The sequence below is a fragment of the Amia ocellicauda genome, chromosome 5, assembly GCF_036373705.1.
Source record: "Amia ocellicauda isolate fAmiCal2 chromosome 5, fAmiCal2.hap1, whole genome shotgun sequence".
Classification (NCBI taxonomy): Eukaryota; Metazoa; Chordata; class Actinopteri; order Amiiformes; family Amiidae; genus Amia; species Amia ocellicauda.
Window position 1 is genome coordinate 41,584,597 of NC_089854.1, and position 24,342 is coordinate 41,608,938.

General features: G+C 39.8%; 2 protein-coding genes across 3 annotated transcripts; one reads left to right on the forward strand and one right to left on the reverse strand.

The window, feature by feature from the left end:
- Window positions 1–16: 16 nt before the first annotated feature.
- On the reverse strand, window positions 17–17,194 carry LOC136750285 (tetratricopeptide repeat protein 41). Of its 2 annotated transcripts, XM_066705230.1 has the most exons (17): window positions 16,938–17,194; window positions 14,926–15,761; window positions 12,559–12,748; window positions 11,874–12,082; window positions 11,279–11,442; window positions 9,732–10,188; window positions 8,934–9,173; window positions 7,974–8,163; window positions 7,174–7,361; window positions 6,336–6,404; window positions 6,116–6,246; window positions 5,775–5,958; window positions 5,358–5,505; window positions 2,073–2,222; window positions 1,559–1,692; window positions 1,045–1,171; window positions 17–951 (listed from the first exon to the last, which is right to left on the reverse strand). In XM_066705230.1, the coding sequence occupies exons 2-17, from the start codon at window positions 15,716–15,718 to the stop codon at window positions 525–527; spliced, it is 3,801 nt and encodes a 1,266-aa protein (XP_066561327.1). In that variant the 5' UTR covers window positions 15,719–15,761; window positions 16,938–17,194; the 3' UTR covers window positions 17–524. The 2 variants fall into 2 exon arrangements, with proteins under 2 accessions (XP_066561327.1, XP_066561328.1); XM_066705231.1 differs by lacking the exon at window positions 17–951 and having other exon boundaries at window positions 1,091–1,171; window positions 1,526–1,692.
- Window positions 17,195–17,387: 193 nt separating this feature from the next.
- On the forward strand, window positions 17,388–24,179 carry hsp90b1 (heat shock protein 90, beta (grp94), member 1). The gene is made up of 18 exons (XM_066705232.1): window positions 17,388–17,564; window positions 18,885–18,990; window positions 19,291–19,432; window positions 19,571–19,687; window positions 19,999–20,330; window positions 20,437–20,548; window positions 20,667–20,789; window positions 20,867–20,983; window positions 21,079–21,216; window positions 21,419–21,496; window positions 21,721–21,786; window positions 21,896–22,165; window positions 22,430–22,675; window positions 22,832–22,968; window positions 23,066–23,144; window positions 23,403–23,558; window positions 23,728–23,826; window positions 23,917–24,179. The coding sequence occupies exons 1-18, from the start codon at window positions 17,516–17,518 to the stop codon at window positions 23,941–23,943; spliced, it is 2,394 nt and encodes a 797-aa protein (XP_066561329.1). The 5' UTR covers window positions 17,388–17,515; the 3' UTR covers window positions 23,944–24,179.
- The last annotated feature ends 163 nt before the right edge of the window (window positions 24,180–24,342 follow it).

The window sequence follows — 24,342 nt, forward strand, 5'->3', positions numbered from 1 at the left end:
TTCATTGTCTCAGCTGTACCTTGATCTAGATTTTAATTATTAAATACAATTAACTGTTAACACTTACTTTTTACAAACACATAATAACGGTCAGATTCAGACATTTATGAATAAGAATAAAATTAAACGTACAAAATATAAACCCAACAATTAAAAATACGTTAAATTCTACATCTGACATCTGTGCATAGAAGATTGGGAGCAGTTTGAAGTTATACACTTCGAGAGCCTTTGGAATCACAAGTGATTCCTTGTTTCAAAAGTGTATACAGGTTTACAATATATTCACATCTCATAAAGGTATGTGTAAATACATTTTATGTTTAATGTTTTTATCTTTCAGTGACACCTTGTGGGTAGGGTAATATAATTATTAAATAAGATCAAAGGTAGAAGTTAAAGCTACAATTTTAAATAAATTGTAAATAGTCCCTAAATTTACATAATCATTCCCACATAATCTAAAGCATTCAAGTCATGTGAAAAGGGATTCCCTTACAGTATAGATTTGTACAGTTGTTTGGTCATGTTTTCTCACTTATCCTCCGCACCTGATGCCTTTTAGGGGGAATTGACTGTTGAAGATTTGGATACCTCCCTGGCACATGGTACCAAGCTGATTTGTGGAATACTCTTTGTTTGTCAAGCTTAAACACGGGAATCAAATCACAGATGTTGCTATAAGGCCCAAATATGGAGGTTTGGCATTTGGTCCAAGGCTTGTAGGCTGAGCAGTTCTGAGAATGTGTGTTCATGATGGTCCTACTGCTGCTGCTAGGAACAGATCTCAACTCAAAAGCAGTTTTGGGTCTCTCTCTCAGGACTGTATGAGACTGTGGTCTAGAGATCTGTAGGTATCGCTTTCCTGTATGGTAGTAAGTTTCGTTCCTTTGTGAGATGTACGTTGTATTGCATGGATCAGCAGTGTCTTCAGTCTTGTTTTTTAAAATCCTACATAAAAAAAAAAAAAATTATATATATATAATAACAATTAAATCAGAAAAAGTAGATGTTTGCAAGTATAAAGAAAGAGGCGGGTTTTACCACAGTATTTCTCTGGTTAGTCTGTGTTCAGGGCCAAGGAAGCTGACTCGTAAATCCATAGCTTTTTGTAAAAGTGTGATCGCTTCCCGTTTCTCCTGTGGACTTGAGTTCATTAATAGTAGTTTTCCTATGAAGAAATAGAACCCAGTCTATGAAAAAAGCCTGAAATCCAATTAAAAGACCATTTAAATTACATTCCCATAGATTATCCTGCATTTTACAGTAAGAATATGTTCTAATTTTTGTATCTGTGCAAGTGTTTTCTAGCAAAAGATATTGGCCCATATTCATAAAACTTTGACAACATGTTTAATTTACCACCTATTTTTAAAAAAATGAAAAACCAACATCCAACATTAACAAAAAAAAAATGAAGCATTTAATTTACTTTTAAGTAAAACTAAAACTAAAACTTCTTCAGAACTGTACGATGGCATCCCTATGAAGCAAGTTATTGATAAAAAACAAAAAGGTCCTTAACTGTTTTATGGCCTGTGGGAAACCTAATAGGTACCTAATTTGCAAAGTGTAAACGCTAGGCTGCATCCCAGTGTGCGATCCAGCTGCGGGGATAATGTGTAGGCCTTCTCTCTTTCTTTAACTCTGACCACATGCTGGTAGAGTTCCAGTGCTTGTCGTCTGTCACTCCTGGAAGTAAAGTACAGTCAGTCAACTTTCCCAATCTAGCAGCTCTTTCCCATAATGCCTCAAATTATAAAGACTTGGAAACATTTACTTCTCATCACTTAACCAAGGTTTTTTGGTGTGGTAATTCAGAGACATTTTTTGGAGCACACCCTTGGATATCCTTCCTTAAGCAATCACTAACATGTGATCCTGGTTCTTAGAAATGTGATGATGCAGGTTGAGCCATAAAAACCACTGGACTGGAGCTCTCCAGGACCAGGGTTAAACACCACTGTTCTTCATATTGTGTGGCAGTTCCAAACCGGCTTATTCCACTAGTGGCCTCTTATTACAACAGTGTTCTGGGTATTTCTTTAAACCTTTACAACAGCAGGTCTTACCCCTTCTCGCTCTTTGTTTGACACAGGAGGTCTGCGAGGTTTTCTTCTATTTCAGCCACTAAGGTGTGCTCAGTGCCATACCAGCACCTTCTGATTGTCAGGGCCTCCTGATAGCAGGTCTCAGCCTTGGAGGTGTCCCCGTGAGCAAACCTAAGACATCATCAAAAAAGCCTCGAAACAGAGTTCAACTCTTCTTTTTACCTTTATTTTTTTGCAGAACCCCACAGATCAATCCCTCATCAGAATGCCTCATGCCAGACTTCCTTTTTAAGCACAATTAGACTGAGACTGGAAAGATAACCTTAAATTAAATGTCTCTGCTGCAAGTACACTAATGTGAGGAGATACCATATAAAAGACTCACAGATAAGTGAGATGATGTCACCGGGTTTTGGCCTTTTCATCCAGATTTCATTACAGCAAAACTAATTTTACAAAAGCCACGGAAGATATGAGCTCTGGTCTTTTGATCAAATTAAGCAACGGATGGAAAGACAAATATGAAAAACAAAAAAACAAAAGATTTCTGAAAAACTATACACACGTTTATTAAAAAAATAAAAAATAAAATCCTGATTACGACTGTTTGTATTGTACATAAATAAAATACAAATAAATGTGAAGGTCTCTTGCCCAATCAGTAAAATTATTAAAACTGTCTAAATGTTTTATATTTGCATGAAAGAACAAACATGTCACAATGAGACTAAAGGTGTATGTTATTAAAAGAGTAGAACTAAAGATAATGACAGTTGTTTTTTTCTCTAGAGCAGAGAGACGTTTTTTATTATAGACCTGCAACATACTCCTCGAGAACAAAATAGTTTGCACATGTATAGGGCTGGTTCCACAGACCCAGATGAGCACTAGTCTTGGACTACAGAAGTGCAAGACTAGTACTAATCAAAGTCTGTGAATCCAACTGGTACTGTCCATCTTTACCACAAGCCTAAATGAGACAGCCTTAATTATAGCCTTAGCTCCCTCTGTAGGTTATCCAGGATGTTACAGTTTTTCCAAACATCTTTTAGAGCAGGGGTTCTAACCCCGTTTTGAAGTTGAAAATATTTTGCGACCACCCCGATTTGAAATCGTCATATTGTAGCCTAATTATGAAATACTATTTGATAATATTTTTTTAAAGAATGTAATCCTACTCACTTAATGGGATGGTTGGACCTGCATTGATGCACAGAGGTGTTCCAGACGGGGCTTAGTAGGGCTTAGGGAGAGTCGCAAATCATTTTCTACCCTCAGACGGGTTCTGTATTTGTTTTTTAGGTAAGTAAGAGTAGAAAATCCAGACTCACATAGAAATGTCGATGCGAAGGGGACACGTTTTTTCAGTGCCATTGTACTCAATCTGGGAAATTCCGTTTGTACTGAAATCCAGAAGTTAGCCAGTCTGTCGGTGAACCTCTGCTTCAGGGTCATATCGTGGTCAGATCATTCAATGACTCCTCTATTTCAAGAGCAACTGCTGTTGGCTTTGCAGAGATTCTGAATACATTCGTCTGTAGCACACACTGCCCCATTTTCTGGAAAATACTCCCGAAACTGTGTTACCATTTAGATGAGCCCAAATTTGCAGTCCCGCATTCAACTCATTGAGATGTTTGAAAATATCGGCCAGATAGGCCAGCAGGGTGAGAAATTTTTTCGTCTGAAAATGTAGCGGCTAGTGGGGAGTTTTTCTCCAATAGATATGCTCTCACCTCACCTCGGAGCTCGTAAAGGTGACTCACCACATTACCCCTAGACTGCCACCGCACTTTGCTGTGGTACAATAGCTGATGGTGTTCTGCTCCCATCTCTTGACAGCTTATCTTGAAAAGTCGTGCGCTTGTTGCACTGGTCTTGATAGCATTGACTGTATGAACAGCTTCATCCATTACTTGTTTGACCTGGGGTGGCATTTTCTTTGCTGCGAGGGCTTGTCTATGAATCATACAATACGTCTAAAAAATGAAGGGAGCAATGGCCTGTACTTTCGTGATAGCTCATGCACCGTCTGAGCAAATTCCCACACACATATTGCAGTCAATTCTACGCTCATGTACATATGTGTCCAGCAAAATAAAAAGCTGATCGCCAGTGGCGCGCTCAGGAAGATGCCGACAGAACAAAAAATCCTCGTTAAGTTCGCCTCCTCAACAAACAAGCACTTGTGCATCGGTGTAAACAAGCACTTGTGCATCTCCAGAGACATAAGTGATCTCAAGTTGTAAAGAAAAATGCACACTACATTTTATCTAATCGATCACCTGCTCTTCCACGTCTCTTGCCATGCACCCAATGCGGTTAGACACGGTATCGTCTGGCACTAATATCAAAGCTGGCTGTTCTGCCGCATTTTTCCCACACATAATTGAAACCGTTTCTTTAGTGTGCGGTAAGAAAAAAAGTCTCACTTAATGTCTGTGGCTTCCCAATTTTGTCAATCCAGTTAGCTACGACAAAAGAAGCCTGAAGAGCCTTCTGGTTCATAGTGGCGGCTTTTCGTAGGGTTGTTGGCCTCTTAGCTCCTGTAGCTTCCGTTGAAAATACTCAAACGGTTTAGTCTGCGAAGTCGAGTGTCTGGTCTGCAAGTGGCATAGCAGTTTGGAGGGCTTTAGGTTTTCCTTAGCCAACATGTCGCCACAAACAACACATTGTGATCGTGCATCCTCTCCAAAGTTTGTCTGTGGAAATCTGTACGGTACTTTTTGTTCGTTGTTTTCTGTTCAGAGTTTCTGTACCTTTCTCCACATTATCTTTAGCACTCACACTTCCAATGACACCGATTAAAAAACACTCCATTGCTAGGCTAATCACGACTAACCTACCTTGCGAATAAGAAAAAAGTGCTACAAGTTTAACTGTAACAATTAATCATGGGCTGCCCAATAGAAATTATTGATCTTCCATTTGATTATGTGACCTGTAGGTGGTGCTAGATGGGGCTTTTATGAGATCAAGCAAAAATATGTCCCCAAAGTTTTTTTTTTTAAGACTTTATAGCAGCATTCTCAGGTTAGGACCCCTCTTTTAGAGGTTTGTGGAGTTGAGAGCACTTCAAATTTAAAGCATGATTGAATGACTAATAAGTAATGTTGTGGGGATCAAGGACCAACACATAATCCCTCAAATATTATGTAGCATTACCTTATGTTCAAGACAACTAAATCTTACACAGAAATGTCTCTAGCCATAAGCATGTATTAACTAGAACAAAGCACAATCACACATCTTTACTGTATAGTAAACCTATTGGATGCTTGTCTGAATCATTATGATTTCACTGACTTGTTGATTCCCTGCAGGAATTTCACTGTGGCTTCAGTGCAGGGGTGGGGAGCACTTTCATTAAGATCACAGATCTCCTTCAGCATGACTGGGACATCCGGGGATCCACTTCCAATGAGTAGCTGACACAATTTACACAGCACGTGGCCTAAAACACAAAACGGTGAAAAAGCAAAATAATGAATTGCCCTGGATGAGAAGATAATTATTAAATCAGAATTTATAAAGAAGCATAGCTGATTTCAAGTTTACAGGTATATGCTGACTAAAATAACACATAATGAGCTCAATAAAAGCACTGATAACATTGGGCCATGGTAGTAATAGTGTATTCAAATCATATTTTGTGTTGTTTTCAAGGAATCTGACCTGTAGCCCTCTATCATATACAACAAAAAGTTTCAAGGTAACAACTACCTCTAGTTTTTTGAGTGACATCACTTTTTTCAGGGTAGCATGTCAGTAAGGCATTTGCGGTGTTCAGGGCTTTGCAACAGTATATCTCAGCCTCTTGTCGTTGACCCATTCTAATGTACAACTCTGCAAGGCTTTGTTCCACATTCAGTAAGATGTCCATACTTGTTTGGTCTTTCACATTAGCCTGTAATATAAAAACAAAACACTTTTTTCCAAAGAAGAGCTCATTCATAGATTCAATCTCATCGTTTCCCTAAAGCATGTATATTGAACAGATTCACAATGAATCTACATTTGGGGAGATTGTAACAGAATGAATTGTAAAACCTAGATATTATAACCTCTACAAGAAGTTTCTCGGCCTTCTGCAGTAACAGCTCATATCCCAGAGTCTTTCCAATGTCATTCAAAACTTCAGCAGAGAAAGCTATCAGCCTTGCTTGGACCTGGATCTGTGGGAGTAACATATTTGCTGCAGGGATCAAGAAAGATTAGATTAGTCAATTGGTTTATTCTGTATATTAATAGAAAGTTAGATTTCTGATTCTGTGACTGAACTACCTTGATCTTTGCCGATTGCTTCAATAAAGGATGTTCTCTCCGTCTCTTTTTCACCCTCCTCACTTTCATCTACATGAAATGAGAGAAACACTGTTGCAAATATGTGAAGCTGGGAGATTGTTATATTAACTATTTCCCTGAAAATTATAATGGATACATTCACGCCATGCTGTAAAACAAGGCTTTGCTATAAGTGAGGTGTTATCAAGTTTTATGGCTCTTAAGGCAAATTAGATCAAACGTCCAACTGGGTTTTGAATCCCTCTTTAGCACATCAATTGTTTTAGACCATGGCAGAAAAAGAGCCAGGTGAACAAATGCAAATCAGTGAATAATTCCTGATTGCCGGGTTAGTAAAGTGCAGACAACCTCATTTTCAAAAAGGATGTCCAAACACTTTCCTTGTGTTCCTTTCAATGATAGACTGAACAGCACGGACATTTGAACAGCCCAGACCTCGATACTTTAATATCCCATTTCCAGTACCTCTCAATTCAAGTTTGAGATGCTTTTAAACCAAGATATGTAAATTAGGTACAGAGGAGGGTTGTTTCAGGTGTGTGAGGGGATATTGACAAATTCGGATTGTCAAACACTATTAGGGTTTCTGTTTGTCATCTAAACAGTTGTTTCAGTTCCTTAATGGAAGTAATTACTTGATGATTTGGCTGTTGCTGTTTTTCTAGTCTTTTAACAGTTTTTGTATGATTATCAAATGAGGACCACCATGTCTCAATTCAAAAGGCTTATTTGCTGAAGAGCACTTATCTAAGGCACTTCCATTTTATGGTAGCAAACATCTAACAAGGTATATAATAAAACCCTTACTTCACTCTACCTATAAATGTAATTGTGCTCTTCCTTCCTTCAGATTCACTGGTGCAGTCTTCAGTTTTTTGGCCCAACAAGCTCTGAAAGGAGACGAGGGGATCGTAGCCTTTTTTGGCCAGCAGCCTCCAGTACCTATGCAAGTCTGTCTTCAGCTGGGGAAACTGTTTAGAGTTCCTGCAGAAGAAGTCAATGCTCCTGAATAAGACAAAAAACATATTCCCTGTTGAGGAAAATAGTGGCAGTAATACTACATTGCAGGATTATTGGGAATAAATAATTATATCACTGCATATTAATTATTGTATTCACTTAAAAAAAGTTGGGTGACTTAATATGTACAAGACTGATACTGGTCAAGTATATATTATATTTTCCTCTTACTTTCTCAACCATAGCATCAAAAGAAGCACTAATGTATTTTGTATAGTGGTTACAATACAAGAGCCCGAAACAGTTCAAAATATGTATTTCATAACACAAGTTTTTCTAATACACCAAATAAACACACACACACAGGCTATTCACAAATAGAGTTTCAGCACTGGGTGGCAGTGTCTTCAAGTGTATCTTGAAAAAAATCCTTTTAAAGTGAAACCTAAGGTTGCAGATATGTAACCTTGGTTATCTGAAAATGAAAATAGTTTGTGAAAGGGAGTATGGGATACTATTTTTGACTTTTGAAGATAAGCAGACTTCAAAAGGATTAAAACAATTTGATTATCAGAACCAACAATTTAACAGAATGGAAATACTGACTACTATCTAATAATTTGATGTACCAAGACTGATACACAGTGTAGTACTCACCCATGATCAGAAAGGAAGGTGTACAGGTCTCCCCAGGACTGGCTCTGTTCCAGGTGCCAGGGCAGCTCCAAAAACACTCTCTTACAAGGCGTCCGTTGCTGCTGTTGGAAGAACTGGGCTAGAATCCTATGAAAAGCCATCTTATTGCTATTAAAAGTCTTTGGACCGATGGGGTTTTCTTGTGAGAAAGCTGTGTAAATTAAGAATAACTTCAATCAGGATTTCAGCAGAACACTCAGAAAACTAAGATTCTAGAATTTCTCTTTTTACAAGCAGTCAGCATTTAGCACATCTCTGCAACCTATGTATGTTCAATCTCTTTTAAAAAATAGTATCGACATTATAAATCAATTTGCAGCAGCAAAATCACAGAGAGCCTTTTTTATAGGCACTCATTCAGTATTTACGACTGTATTTCATCAAGGGAACAGTTGTTTACAATGCTTTGTAATTTTCTCTAGAATGTTTTATCTCTTATGATGGCTTGTTCGAGGCTAAAAATGAAGACATCTAAATTATTTAGAACCTACATTCACTGATACAGACTCCAGTCCAGAGTATACAAAATTAAATGTAATTTATTGTTGGTTCGATCCGAGGTGGGGGACACTGCTGTTGTACCCTCAAGAAAGGCACTTTACCTAGATGGCTGTAGTATAATAAAATGGGTAACTGTATATATTTGCTAAGAAATAAAATAATCATAATGTTAAAAAACTGGAGAATGCACAATATTTTTTTTGCAGCAGAATAATCAAGACTGGCCTTGTTCAATTTCAACAGACATGAAGACCTAACTTGAAAATGTATATAATGATTTAATACATTATTTTGTGGGTATATATAAAAAAATATCCTTATCCTCATTTAAACAATGCCTACCATTATTTTTGAAACAAAGAAATTATAATGATGAGGTGGCATTTTTAAAAAGGTAATGACATTATTCTGGGTTCTTACTCAGCAGGTGCAAGTCCACAGCCTGGCAAAGAGACTGGTGGGTAAAGCACAGAAGACCGCCAGGCCTCTCCTGAATCCAGTGCCCAGCGGCCGAGCGGAACACAGCCCAGTCAAGGGGTAAGACCCTCAGGCTCCCACAATACCCCAGGGTCTCCAGTAAGCTCAGGATCTCCTCTTCTCTTAGTCCACAACGTGACAGGCGTATTAAACACAGTACATCCCACACCCACCCCTGCTGCCCTGGAGGAAGCAGAAGAAAGAGTGTCTTGTCTTGTTTCGTTTGTTTGTTTGTTTGTTTTCCTATGCAACTGTGGTGTGCAGTGTCAAAGTTTCCTACACTAATCTACAATTAAAATAATGCTCAAGCTTAAATGGAACCAAGGTTTATGGATTTTGCATTTTTACTATCCACCCTGTGGTTTCTGAAAGTGAGTACTTTTTGTGTGAAGTCTCAAACAAAAGGATGGCACATAAGAAATAAGGTAAAGATAATACATTAATCAGGAATGCACACTGTCTGGTTTATCCACTGATTGACAAGTTTTATCACTGACAAAAGACAAAGTTTTATTCATGCCTTGACGTGGTTGTGATGCACTGTTTCTACAGACCAAAACCACACAATATTTTTTCATGGCAGCTACCCTCACTCTCATTAGTAGTCTGAGGATTCATAGGTGGTTTTGAAGAAATGTTGGGGTTGGCGTAAATAAAAGAATGTAAAAATCTATATGAACAAGTTTGAACAAAAATACTTCAGCCACAGAGTACCAGAGAAGTGAAGATACCGTAGTTTACCTGTTGGAGGTTCGCAGGAAAGGGACACTGTCCTTTTATTGGTGCTTGTCTCCTCAACACCCCAGCTGTAGTCCTGGGTCCAACGTTTTATCACCAGAGCCCACAGTTCCTGGATCGAATGCGCCTCCACATACTCCTCCAAAAGTTCCTCTTCATCTCTCACAACCCTGCAGGTTTGCAACTCACTTCCCACAAGAGACAGAAAACTTGGGGAAAGGCTCTGCTTATTGGCCATGCTACTTTCTTGCAGCGACTTTGGAATCTCCTTATAGGGCATCGCCAAGTGTTTGAGGCAGATCCTACCCCTAACATCTTGATCCAGCTGGCTAGGGCAACGAAGGACATGTGCATCTTGCCGACAGCTTATGGATTTGTAGGAAAGATCTGACACAGTGGTCGTGAGTATCAGCTTGCACTGGGCTGGCAGAGGACAGGGAAGCCATTGCAGGTCTTTTACCTGTGTTACATTTCAAAACAACAAACACATTCTTGTGTTACTTCTTTTAAATGCAAATAATCTACATTGTTGTTTTTTTAACATTTTTTTGGCATGCAGTTCACAAAATCTAATTTCGATTCACATTTATGGCTGGTAGAGCTTGAAATACAGTGTGAGATTGATTTGCAAAGTGATCTAACTGAGGTGTGAGATTGATGTTTGTTGACATCTAATTCTCTTGCACACACTTTAGAAAATATTGTTTCTGGTCGTCTTCCTAAGCACAGACTGAGTAATATGTGCCACTATATGACTGAGTGATCCTTTTTAAGGATGTCATGTTTTTTGGTTTGTTTGTTTTCCCAGTGGATCAGGTTTAAACTGAATAAGCTTTGAAACTTCAGCAAATGATTTACTGTCTGTATAAACTGAATGGTATCTTCAAAGTCATGTGAAACACTGAGAGAATCTGTGAATCAGGCTGAACAGGTAGTGACAGGTAATTCATTTGCATTTACTGGGGAAACACCGGTTAAAATAAGAAGTAGAGAAGGGGATTGTATGAATAGTATAGAGCAGAACCCTTCATTTCATAATGCGGTTGCATGCTGCCATGCTAATATAGTGTATAACAGGGTTTTGATAAAAACTATAGTTCAATGAAGGATATGCATTGTTGTAAGCATAGGCAGAAGAAGGAACTGCATCAATCTGGAACATAATGCACACAACACTGCTTCTCAACTGACATAAAACATACATACAATTGCAAGTCCAATGTATTCACAACCTTCATTTGAAACAATGTAATTTTGAGATTCCGTTCCTTTCACAAACATAAAGACGAGGGGGGGGGGGGGGGTCTAAACTTGTGGCACTCTTTCTGGTGATTTCTCTGTAGCGGTGGTTGAAGGTTTATACAGCCACTGTCCTAGCTCTGCTCAGTCAACTGGAAAGTTTACAGTTTTTCTCTAGGCCAAATCAGTTTGCCACTATACTCTTAAAAGATATAATTGATCAATAAGTATAGTTTCATGAACAACATTTATTAAACTCAATTTATTAACTCTCCACTACAGCTATATATTGTAAATAGATGATAACATACCTCATGAGATGACAGTCCTAGGGTTCTGTCCAGTTCGTCTAATCCATCTAGAACCAGAACACAAGGCCCCAGTCCAGCAGCTGCAATGAATACTTGGACTGCCTGAGGAAATGGCAAAGACTCTATTGCCCCTTCAGACTTCTCCATCCATCCCACCTCCATACCTGCAGGTTATAGCAGTGTCAGCTCTGTACTGTCAAAAAAACGGAGCCATTTATCTATGCGGTTGCTAGCACAGGTCATTAGGGGGATCTTTACAGTCATAAACATTTCAATACATTATTTATTCATTCCTGGGGCACCCCACAGCTTATAAATGGAAGGATTTATATGCAAGATGCAAAATATTAGTCTTTGCAAGAAAGATAGTAAGATAATGTGAATAAAGTGAATTTTTAGGCTGAATCACAACACATTTTATAAATATAAAATTACAAAAAATATTATTTTTAAAGTTAGAGTTTATAGTTACAAAATCCATGAAACAATTACAAATGTCCCTTAAAGATATAGCTAAAGTATTGCCTTTTTAAGATTGATTCTAGGTATTTTACTATAACCCTAGCCCTGTGGTATCTATGTCTCAGTTCATTACCATAGTATGCACAACGGAGGTATAAAGTGCAGTGTCTCAGGAAGGACCTGACATCAGTGCTGGTGGAACTGGCACCAACATAAAATGGTACAACCACAACTCGGGGGTTCTTCTTCGTGAAATCCTGAAGCCAGCTCGCAACTAAAGAAGACTTGCCACATCCCCGAGCTCCACACAGCAGCAGAATTGATTTTTCTTCCTGGTTTTTGCTATTGTGGTGTAAAAAAACAAATAAATGATGTGTCACCCAGAAGAGTAAAAAAAATCTGTTTGTAGGCTACTAAAGAATTCTGGATCACAGAAAGGTATAGTGAGCACTTCCAGTCTAACATTCTTAGTGAAGGTAATAGTATACCTGAGCAAAAGGGATATCTATAATGCTTCCTCTATGTGGTGGCCTGTTGTTAGTTGGTAAACCAGGAAGTCTGCAGCCCGTGTACTGGGGCCCACTGGTTGTGTTTTTTTATTCCAGAAAAGTCATAAATGGCTTCACTGGGTCATTTGGTTACTATAAGTCCATTAGTTTTCCAGAGCTCTATAAAATGGACTTGGTTTGACAATTACCAGCTAGATGTAAACTCACACGCCTTGATTAAATATTACTATTTAACAACATAACAGATTCATGGGGACCACTGCTTAACTAAGCTACGCTGTACACCCCCCAATCCACCCAGCATTTTACCTTGTTCTTTCAACTTCTGAAGTTCTCTCAGGAACAACTAAATCGTGTGATTTGACAACAGAAGTGGTGGAAAAAGCAAACTTGTCAAGTGTTTGAAATAGCTGCCAAGACTGATCCCAGGGAACAAACCGCCGACAGAGTGTCTCTGCCCAGGCTTCGTGACATGCATGTTCATGGCTCCGTTTAAGGCCTACACAACACACAGAGAGGGAAAATACATTGCTCTAGTAATCTCAGACAGCAATGTACTTCGTTATATTAGCAGCAAAGGAAATCTTCATCTCCGAGGCCTTAATTAAGTAATGGTGGGGTTTGTTCATTGGGTGAAGTATTCATAGAGAAGCATTATGAAGCATTATGAGAGTAATTGTGAAGCATCATTCCCACCAGATTCTTTGACCCCTTGCTATTTTTGATTGATTTCACAAAACAGGATTACTATATAAACATGTTATGTTTGTTGATGATACAAAGATAAGAGTATTAGAGACTTTATAACGCTGATATGAAATTCCAAGCGGATCTAGATGACAACAGGAAAGGTGTGAAGTTAAAATCGGTATTTCAAAGTTTTTACTTTGTCATTACAGATACAGAACGCACACAAACTGCATGTTGAAACTGGTAGAATGCTTGTCATTTACAGTGAGGGAAAAAATTTGATCCCCTGCTTATTTTGTACGTTTGCCCACTGACAAAGAAATGACCAGTCTATAATTTTAATGGCCGGTGTATTTTAACAGTGAGAGACAGAATAACAACAAAAAATCCAGAAAAACGCATTTCAAAAAAGTTATAAATTGATTTGCATGTTAATGAGTGAAATAAGTATTTGACCCCTTCGACTTAGTACTTGGTGGCAAAACCCTTGTTGGCAATCACAGAGGTCAGACATTTCTTGTAGTTGCACACCAGGTTTGCACACATCTCAGGAGGGATTTTGTCCCACTCCTCTTTGCAGATCCTCTCCAAGTTATTAAGGTTTCGAGGCTGAAGTTTGGCAACTCGAACCTTCTGCTCCCATCACAGATTTTCTATGGGATTAAGGTTTGGAGACAGGTTAGGCCACTCCAGGACCTTAATGTGCTTCTTCTTGAGCCACTCCTTTGTTGCCTTGGCTGTGTGTTTTGGGTCATTGTCATTCTGGAATACCCATCCACGACCCATTTTCAATGCCCTGGCTGAGGGAAGGAGGTTCTCACCCAAGATTTGACGGTACATGGCCCACGTCCATCGTCCCTTTGATGCGGTGCAGTTGTCCTGTCCCCTTAGCAGAAAAACACCCCCAAAGCATAATGTTTCCACCTCCATGTTTGACGGTGGGGATGGTGTTCTTGGGGTCATTCCTCCTCCTCCAAACACGGCGAGTTGAGTTGATGCCAAAGAGCTCGATTTTGGTCTCATCTGACCACAACACTTTCACCCAGTTCTCCTCTGAATCATTCAGATGTTCATTGGCAAACTTCAGACGGGCCTGTACATGTGCTTTCTTGAGCAGGGGGGCCTTGCGGGCGCTGCAGGATTTCAATCCTTCACGGCGTAGTGTGTTACCAATTGTTTTCTTGGTGACTATAGTCCCAGCTGCCTTGAGATCATTAACAAGATCCTCCCGTGTAGTTCTGGGCTGATTCCTCACCGTTCTCATGATCATTGAAACTCCAAGAGGTGAGATCTTACATGGAGCCCCAGACCGAGGGAGAATTACAGTTATTTTGCGTTTCTTCCATTTGCGAATAATCGCACCAACTGTTGTCACCTTCTCACCAAGCTGCTTGGCGATGGTCTTGTAGCCCATTCCAGCCTTGTGTAGGTCTACAATGTTGTCCCTGACATCCTTGGACAGCTCTTTGGTCTTGGCCATGGTGGAGAGTTTGGAATCTGATTGATTGATTGCTTCTGTGGACAGGTGTCTTTTATACAGGTAACGAGCTGAGATTAGGAGCAGTCCCTTTAAGAGAGTGCTCCTAATCTCAGCTCGTTACCTGTATAAAAGACACCTGGGAGCCAGAAATCTTGCTGATTGATAGGGGATCAAATAAATATTTCCCTCATTAACATGCAAATCAATTTATAACTTTTTTGAAATGCGTTTTTCTGGATTTTTTTGTTGTTATTCTGTCTCTCACTGTTAAAATACACCTACCATTAAAATTATAGACTGATCATTTCTTTGTCAGTGGGCAAACGTACAAAATCAGCAGGGGATCAAATACTTTTTTCCCTCACTGTATATTGTGGGAGGAAACATTAAGGTGGATTATACAAAATTAGCAAATAAAACACAGTAAACTAGCCAATGAGCACATGAATGTACAAACTGCAACAGAGAATGGAAAGGTGTAATGTAAACTGGGACAATTTTCTTACCACTGCATCCTGAAACTGTGTCTTGAGGGTACAGCTTTTCAATCACACTTCTCCAGTCTTTAATCACTAAGTCTCCCAGCTCCTGCAGATTTCTGAAAAACCTGACAGGCAAACAGTTATTAATGATCCTTGTTTTCAGCTCCTTCATCCTCTGTTGTTCATATTGTGTCTGGTTGGACAAAACACTCAGAAAGGTCTTCCTCTGATCATCGGCGGCCTTCTCCTCCTCAAAGCAGTAATCTTGGAAATAGAAGAAACAACCTTGGGGGTCCTTCAGGAAAGCTGCTTGGGTGATCTCAAGCTCTGTCAAGCTATAGGTTTGGTATCTGCTGTTGAGTACCCAGGGATAGCCATTCTTGCTGGCAACATACAGATTTCTCTCCACTTTGGACAATCCTTCATAACTAGCAACAGAACCAGGCAGAGGAATGGAGTTCTCAGGCCGAAACTCCCCATATCGGTGGCCCAGCAAGCATATGAAAAAAGGGGAATTGTTGATGTAGTCCAGGTTGATTTTCAGTTGTTGGGAGGAGACAAGTTCAAGATTGGGGTGATGAGGTGACCAATTCTCCAGATTTCCCCTGTCCCACTGAAGGTCCACAGCTTTAAAGCGGGCTCCCCTGGCCTGATAAAGTGTGTCTATCTGAGGGAAGATCTCTGACCTCAGGAAGTTTTGTTCCTGCAGTAAATCATCTGGAGCCGAACACAGGAAGGGGGAGATGGTGCCTCTCCGACTGAAACAGAAGCAGGTATCCTCTTTGTTTTCTTCATTTAGGGGACTGAATCCTTCCATCGCTGTAAATTACATCCGGTTCATGTGCTTTCCTGTATGACAACTGTTCAGTACATAGGCAACAACATAGTCATTACTGTACAATCTTCACATTGCATTTCATTACATTTTGTTTAAGGATGCTTAACAGGAACATAAATGTAAGAACAAGACAGTAATACAGATTACTTCAATTCACAGTCACTGCTTAGGCTGATGTTGCTGTTGATAAAAGGTGTTACTGATAACATACCTTTAGAGTATATTTGACCTAATTTGAAATATTAAAATGTATTTATGTATTATGCATTTAATTCTAATGCAAACTCAACTTTATGTGTTTCAAGCCCGAAGGGGGCAATGTTTTTATTTCAAAACTCAAAGCATTATATAGAAAAGCCAAAATGTGATTATGAGCTGATGTTGAAACACCGAGTGACCAGAAGAGGTCTCCGAACTACTGTAACAAAGTAATTGAAAAGTCAACTTGTCACAAGTGAATGTGTTGTCATTTTCATGGACTTAGTTTTAGTTGCATGGCACAGCACAACTTTTTTTTATGAATCATTATTCCTATGTTGAGCCATATCACATCATATACAGTAGTGTACATGTTTGTGTCCTACACATATAGCATTTAAATTAAAGCAATATTTAAATATTTTATCTGTATTGATCCTCACTTGCTAGTTATGATCACAAAGTTTGTCACAGTAAGATTTAATTGTTTATTATGTAATGGTCAGAAGTGTGCATGCAAATATCAAGTGAGATACAACTTTTTGAAAGCTGGTAGCATAACAGTCAGTAATGACTTATGCTTAATGATGTAAGAATGGATTGCTCTGCATCACTCTTAGTGTAAGTGGAACACTGCTTATACGTTTCTCGAAATTATTTAGTTGATCAACATTATTCTCTGTGGTTTAAATATGTAATAGTTAAGCTGTAAATTGTACAGCTTGATTACATAGAAGTCAATATTTTCACAGCTTTTTTCACGGGTAAAACCGAGACTGCATTCAGAGGCACAAATACAGAGCCGGTACAAACACAAATACTTGACTAGTACAAGTATGTTACAGCTAGCTTATTCTAAATTACACCTTTGAGTGACAGATTTGGTTTCTGTACTGCAAGAAGATTAAACTTAAAATAATATGCAATGTCCTGTACGATAGAAGACTCGAGAGATTTAAGAAGCGAATAAAAAACTATTATTATTATTATGCTATCCCACCTGTATAAAAGATGATATTCAAGAACTCCTTATGGAAGACATCTCAGTCAGTTTGCACTCAGTAGCAACCCTGCCGATGTAGTTGCTAAGGTAAACGCTGCCCGTTACCCGGATGTGCAACCTTTACACCCCACATGATTTCCCATTCAATTTTCAATACCTTACCATTAATTACATAATTCAATTGATGGTGAATCGCACATAACGACATAAAACAGTAACAATAAAACTGTTTAAACGCATAGGGTGCAGCTACAAGAGAGACAATACGCACCAGCCAATAGGAACCAGCCACGCTGCCGACGTATTAAGTTGGACATGGAAGGCTACGATTGGCAACTGAGAGCTGCGATTCGTCTTCCGATTGGTTGGTTGTTGTGCGTGGTATGCAGTGATTGGCTGGTTGTTGTTTTCCACCTCTTTCCTTCTCGGGGCTTTAATAAAGGACCCTGTAGGACAGAACCACCCCAGAGTTCAATAATCTTTTGCCGGGATAGAGGAGGTGGGAAAGCGGCGACAGTGTAGGACTATCGGAAGCTATAATCTAAGTAAAATAATTCTACATCATTTTCATAATCATGAGGAGTCTGTGGATTATAGGTCTCCTTTGCGCTCTTCTAGTATTTTGTAAGTATTCGATTTTCTATTTAGCTACCGCTGCACTTGAACTTGATGTTGGATTGGTTTTAAATTCAGAATTGTTTTCATTTGTATTATCTGTTCTGTAGATAATGTATATGCTACTGTACACTTCAAACCGAGTGAAACCTTGCATCACTTCTACAAGTCGTAATTTTATGTGCTCAGTTTCCACGTGTTTCTAGAAGTTTCTTTGTACAGACTGACGTTTCTATAAGGCGAGGTAATTGACTAACTAGAACTCGTATTTTTGGAGTTCCTTATCCAGAAATCTTTCATTGTGTACCTTGTGCATGTATTAAATTTAACATTAATCCTGATCCCTCTTCAGTGTGGCATGCCTGCCAAGGTAAGGCCCCTTCCCCCCCCCCATTTGCCGCTTGTGCAAGATAGTCTGTCGTGCACAAATACACCGCCTTGATTTTCAAGAAAAAGGATGTGGAGATCGGATATCATCCTAACATCCAAATCCAAGTCTCCACATACCACAGCGTATCTTTCGTGCATGCGTGATAAAAACCAAGACTCATTCTCGGTGTGGGGTCTTTCTGTGATGTGGAAGAAGTCATTGTTGCACCCTCAAGTGAAATTGCCAATCAAAGCCCTTGAACAACTTATTGGAGGCTCGCTTTCTGAATTGAACACGAATGTAGCCAATATTGAGGTACATTGATGCGTGCCTTTCACATATATAGAAGTAATTCCTCTATACTTAACGATTTAAGGTAACTGAAGCTGTAACTTCTCTGTTGAAATCGTGGCCATCAGTAGGAATCTCGGGTACATGAGATGGCATCCATTCAATGGAGATGGGCATGTGGCTAAAATATTCAAGGAAAGTGAGACTGTTGTAGTAGTGGGTAACCCTATAAAGGAATCTTTTGCCATGTAAAGCCTGAAATCCTGTGCTTAACTTGTTCAGAAAAACTTGGCTCAGGTGGTACAAAAACTCCTTGAGGACCAAGGTTGCTGAACACTGATGTAATCTTGTTTACTTGATGTCAATATTTAAGATCTGGTGCATGGGCTGCAACCTCTGGAGCAGGACAAGTGTTTGAATGAGCCAAAGGCTTGTAGGACATCATATGCTGATCAAACAATGATGCAAGGTTGCAAATGTGACTGATTTGTAGGCTGTAAACATCCAAAAACCTAAAGCTGCTACTGCTGCCTGGGATCTCTTGGCAGCAGTAGGGCTGTTCTAGAGATTGGTCCTTAGTCATGGATGTAATAAATCCAGATTAAAATGCAGTAATGTCAATTTCAGAGCACTGACCGTTTCACTTCTGCTTCCACCCCCTCTTCTAGCATCGGTTCAAGCCAATGATAAAGATGTAGATGTTGATGCGACTGTAGATGAAGACTTGGGTAAAAGCAGGGATGGCTCCCGAACAGATGATGAAGTTGTTCAGAGGTTTGTAATTTGTAGGGATGGGGAAGCCAGTTTCTCCCTTGGGAATCTACAGGGGCAACTTGCTTTCACTGGTTCATACAGCATTGGTTACATAAGGCTCTCTAAACACAAAACCTGAAGTACTGTGAGTGGAGACTAACTAGCCTGATTCATTTTATATGCTAAAATGCATTGGTCTGTCAGTGGGCCAATCTTCACACAGTGTAAGCACAAAGCAACATCGTTCCAGCTTTGATCTTCTGGGTATAGTGAAGCCACTTGTTTTCCAATTCAATATTTTCTCCTACCTCTGGTTTGCAGAGAGGAAGAGGCCATTCAGTTGGACGGTCTGAATGCAGCTCAGATTAAAGAGCTGCGGGAGAAGTCTGAGAAGCATGTCTTCCAGGCCGAGGTGAACAGAATGATGAAGCTGATCATTAATTCTCTCTATAAGAACAAGGAGGTGAGTAACTGCTGTATGGTTTATTTTAATCACATTCTGCCAAGTCCCTTCACATATGTGTGTATTTGCCAGTTCTTTCAGTAAGACTTCTGACTTTTTTTTTTTTTTTTTTTTTTTTTAATTTATTTGAAAACCTAGATCTTCCTTAGGGAGCTGATCTCCAATGCTTCTGATGCCTTGGATAAGATTCGGTTGTTATCTCTAACAAATGACGATGCTTTGGATGGTAATGAGGAGCTGACCATTAAAATTAAGGTTTGTTGAGCTTGCATAACCTTTACAGAACTAGGAAATTGTCCTAGGATTTCTCTCCAATTAGCCTTAACAGGACTTCTGACCAATGAAGAAAGTTTAAACTGAAAATTTAAGAGGTAATAAAAAATGAAATGCGAGAACCAATTTGCACTTAAGCTTTTGATGTAGTCCTTCACCTATAATCTCTAGCTGTATATTCTGTATGTAGGAGTGGAATCAATTGCATTTTCTACACCTAGAAGCACCAGAAATGGGTTAGACTATGTTGCATGATATAAGCTACTCTAATATGATTCACTCTTGTGTTGTAGTCTGATAAGGAAAAGAACATGATGCACATCACTGACACAGGCATTGGAATGACCAAAGAGGACCTGGTCAAGAATCTGGGCACCATTGCCAAGTCTGGAACCAGTGAGTTCTTGAACAAGATGACAGAAATGCAGAGCGATGACCAGTCGACTTCAGAGCTGATCGGCCAGTTTGGTGTTGGATTCTACTCTGCTTTCCTGGTGGCGGACAAAGTCATTGTCACATCCAAACACAACAATGGAACCCAGCATATCTGGGAGTCTGACTCCAATGAGTTCTCTGTGACTGAAGATCCACGTGGGAACACTCTGGGCCGTGGCACTACCATTACGTGAGTTACTAGTGTTTGGAGTGTTCCTAATTTACTAGCTTAATTTAAGACCATTATAGCCCAGTTTTAAATGTTGGTTTGAACATCAATTTTATCTTTTAATCAGACTGGTGATGAAGGAGGAGGCATCAGATTATCTTGAACTCGAAACGATCAAGAACCTTGTGAGGAAATACTCTCAGTTCATTAACTTCCCCATCTATGTCTGGAGTAGCAAGGTGAGTGGCATCTGAAATGGCTTTGATCTTGCAAAGTCTGGTTAATGTATGAGATGTAGATGACTATCCCGCCTCTCTGTACAGAAGTAAGTGTATTCTTGTGGCACATTCTTTCCAGACTGAAACTGTGGAGGAGCCCATCGAGGAGGATGATGCGGAGGCAGAGAAGAAGGAAGGTACAGATGAAGAGGCGGAAGTGGAGGAGGAAGAGGAAGACAAGGACAAGCCAAAGACCAAGAAGGTGAAATGTCAATTTCAGTGGAAGTAAACTGTGGCTCTACTTTCAAGCAATGGCTAAATTATCTCCTCTCTTTCCAGGTTGAGAAGACTGTGTGGGACTGGGAGCTGATGAATGATATCAAACCCATCTGGCAGAGACCTGCCAAAGAAGTGGAGGAAGATGAGTACAAGGCTTTCTACAAAACCTTCTCTAGGGTGAGTTGACCTAGACTTTTTTTCTTCCCCTCCCCTCTACCGGTCTTGTTTGGTGTAGTAAGTTTGGGTTTATTTTTTTTTTTATAATCCCATAGGATTCTGAAGATCCCATGTCTCATATCCATTTCACTGCTGAAGGAGAGGTCACTTTCAAGTCTATTCTGTTTGTGCCCAGTACTGCTCCAAGGGGTCTTTTTGATGAGTATGGTTCAAAGAAGAATGACTTCATCAAGGTAAGATGATGGGCAATTTATTTTCATGTTATCCAATTCATAAGCTTGCTTAGATGTTACATTTTGGAACAATGTAACTCACCTAGCATCTTAAAGATGCAAGGCTAGTTTTTATCGTAATAAGCTGCCATATTTATAGAACATTTTTAGATGTTAACGTGGGCTTTCTTAATCTAGAAACTAATTGTATCTCTGCCATCAGCTTTTTGTCCGTAGGGTGTTTATTACTGATGACTTCCATGACATGATGCCAAAATATCTGAACTTCATCAAGGGTGTGGTGAGTAACCTTTTTATTTGGTCCTTTTCTCTAAATTGTGAATTTTAAAATGACTGTCCGTTTCTTCAATACCAATGCATCAGTCTTTACTGAAACTTAAATGGATTTTAACTTAACTTCAATTACCACAATTTGTATATGAATACTCCCAAAATGAGTGTTCTTGCATAACACTTCTAGATTATGTATATTGTATTGCTAATGTGAATGTAATCTCTTCTCAGGTTGATTCTGATGACCTGCCCTTGAATGTGTCCAGAGAGACACTACAGCAACACAAGCTGCTGAAGGTAGGACTTGCACTCGTCCTCCATTGACCTTGGATTCGCCATAACCCCTTCAACTGCCTTTATAAATGGTGCATTGCAGTGTCTCACAAGGTTGCTTTTGTTTTGACAGGTTATCCGTAAAAAGCTGGTCCGCAAGACCCTGGACATGATCAAGAAGATTGCAGAGGAGTCCTACAATGAGAAGTTCTGGAAAGAGTTTGGCACCAACATCAAGTTGGGTGTAATTGAGGACCACTCCAACAGAACCCGCCTGGCCAAGCTGCTGCGCTTCCAGACCTCCCACAGCGACAGTGACGTCAGCAGCCTGGAGCAGTATGTGGAGAGGATGAAGGAGAAGCAGGATAAAATCTTCTTCATGGCTGGAACCAGTAGGAAGGAGGTAGAGCAGTGGTTGCCCAAGTCTGTGAACTCTAGGCCACACTGGCAAAGCATTTCAGCTGGCCCCTTGTAGAAATGCAGATCATGAAACTGCTTTAAAGAGGAGGCTGAATCTGCTTTAAGCTTTTGTGCTTTAATTTGAATTATAAAATATCAATGCCTTGTCCACTAAAACTGCATCAAGTACTCTAACGAGCAGGAGAACCGAAGACCTGCTTAATTCTAATGTATCTGCTTCAATTCTACTTGTCTCTTCCATCTATAGGCAGAGGCCTCACCCTTTGTGGAGCAGCTCCTGAAGAAGGGTTATGAAGTGATCTACCTGACCGAGCCCGTAGACGAGTACTGCATCCAAGCCCTGCCCGAGTTCGATGGCAAGAGGTTCCAGAACGTTGCCAAGGAAGGTGTGAAGTTTGACGAGAGCGACAAAACCAAAGAGAAGAGGGAGGCCTTGGAGAAGGAATATGAGCCTCTCACCAACTGGATGAAGGACAAATCTCTGAAAGATAAGGTATGTTGCCTGAAGGTCTTGTGGATTATGGTATTTCGAGGATATGTACTGTAGTTTCGCGGACCTTTACAATGGCAGTTTTAGTTTGTGTTTGGCCCTAAAGCCTTCTGTATGATGCTGATCTTTACAATGGTTGTACAATTTTTTTTATTCCAGGTTGAGAAGGCAGTCCTGTCCCAGAGGCTCACAGATTCTCCCTGTGCTCTGGTTGCTAGTCAGTATGGCTGGTCTGGAAACATGGAAAGGATCATGAAAGCCCAAGCTTATCAGACAGGAAAAGACATTTCCACAAAGTAAGTGGAGTTGGGTGTTCTGGGAATGTGGTATTATGATTTATGAAGCTAAAGTCCTTCTCCCTTACAGCGTTAACCTTTTATTCTTCCCTCCTAGTTATTATGCCAGTCAGAAAAAAACCTTTGAAATTAACCCAAGACATCCCCTCATCAAGGAAATGCTGAGACGAGTGAAGGTAAATTGACAACCTTAACCATTCAGTGGTGTTAAGTTAAAACCACCCCTGTTCAACTGGACAAATGTAATGCTCTAGAACAGTGGTTTTCAAACCTGTCCTGGAGTACCCCCTGCCCTGCACTTTGATCAAACTGCTCTTAATTCCTAAATGCAATGGTGAAAGTAGGGGGTAGTGCTCTAAACACTAACATTCTTTCATACTGGTCATCTTTAACTAATCTGAGGAAGCAGATTGTAATTGTATTTATTTTTAAAGGAAAATCCAGAGGATGAGACCGCCTCTGACTTGGCTGTAGTGCTCTTTGAAACTGCCACCCTGCGGTCAGGGTATCAGCTGGGCGATACCAAGGCATATGGAGACCGGATAGAGAGGATGCTGCGACTCAGCATGAATGTTGACCTTACTGAGAAGGTAAGTTTGTTTACAGAATCAAAATTGGACTACTCTCTCCTGACCTGGAATATTAAGATGGTTCAAAGGGGGGTTCTGCATTTCCCTTTTGGAGTGGTTTCAAAATGTGTTGTAAATGGAATATCTACCTCTTTATCATGGTACATTGTGGGCTTTTTGTATCTTGCAGGTGGAGGAGGAGCCAGAAGAGGAGCCTGAAGAACCCACAGAGGAAGAAGCATTGGAGGAGGAGGAGGTGAAGGAGGAGGAGGAAGAGGATGAGGAAACGGTAAGTTTGCTAAATCTGCAGCAGTTCTGGTGTTCAGTTTTGGATGTAAAGTATGCAAGTGAACTTATTTTTTTCCCTCCTCTCTTGCAGACTTCAACAGAGAAAGATGAATTGTAAAGCACTGTAACATGGAGAGGTCTGGGTATCTGATTGGGAGCGGAAGTTCAATGCTTTGAACCATCGAGGCCATATTTACTCTGCACTGGGGAGGACAGTTGGGGATTGGGAGGGGGTTTTTTAAAGGATTTGTCTTTTGTTTTTTACATTCCTCATGATTGTAAATTTGTTAATATTTAACTTTATGGAGTGAAACCATCCTGTCACGTGAACAATTAAATGTTTCCAAAAATGGATCTGGGGTGTTAGTTGTCCATTTTCATTCAATCCTTCTCAAGACCCTCCTACACCAGCATTTTAATTAACATTATTTCTTGGCAGACACCCTTATCCAGGGCGACTTGCAACATAAGCGCAATACAAAGTGCAAGAATACAGTACAATAAGTACAAGGCATCA

Coding starts and splice junctions, on each gene's coding strand:
- LOC136750285 (XM_066705230.1), bottom strand. CDS start 15,718: ATGGAAGGATTCAGTCCCCTAAATGAAGAAAACAAAGAGGATACCTGC. Junction 11,443..11,873: donor CCTCCGTTGTGCATACTATG/GTAATGAACTGA, acceptor TATAACCTGCAG/GTATGGAGGTGGGATGGATG. Junction 6,247..6,335: donor AGCAATCGGCAAAGATCAAG/GTAGTTCAGTCA, acceptor TGATCCCTGCAG/CAAATATGTTACTCCCACAG.
- hsp90b1 (XM_066705232.1), top strand. CDS start 17,516: ATGAGGAGTCTGTGGATTATAGGTCTCCTTTGCGCTCTTCTAGTATTT. Junction 18,991..19,290: donor GATGATGAAGTTGTTCAGAG/GTTTGTAATTTG, acceptor TCTGGTTTGCAG/AGAGGAAGAGGCCATTCAGT. Junction 21,787..21,895: donor AGCAACACAAGCTGCTGAAG/GTAGGACTTGCA, acceptor TTGTTTTGACAG/GTTATCCGTAAAAAGCTGGT.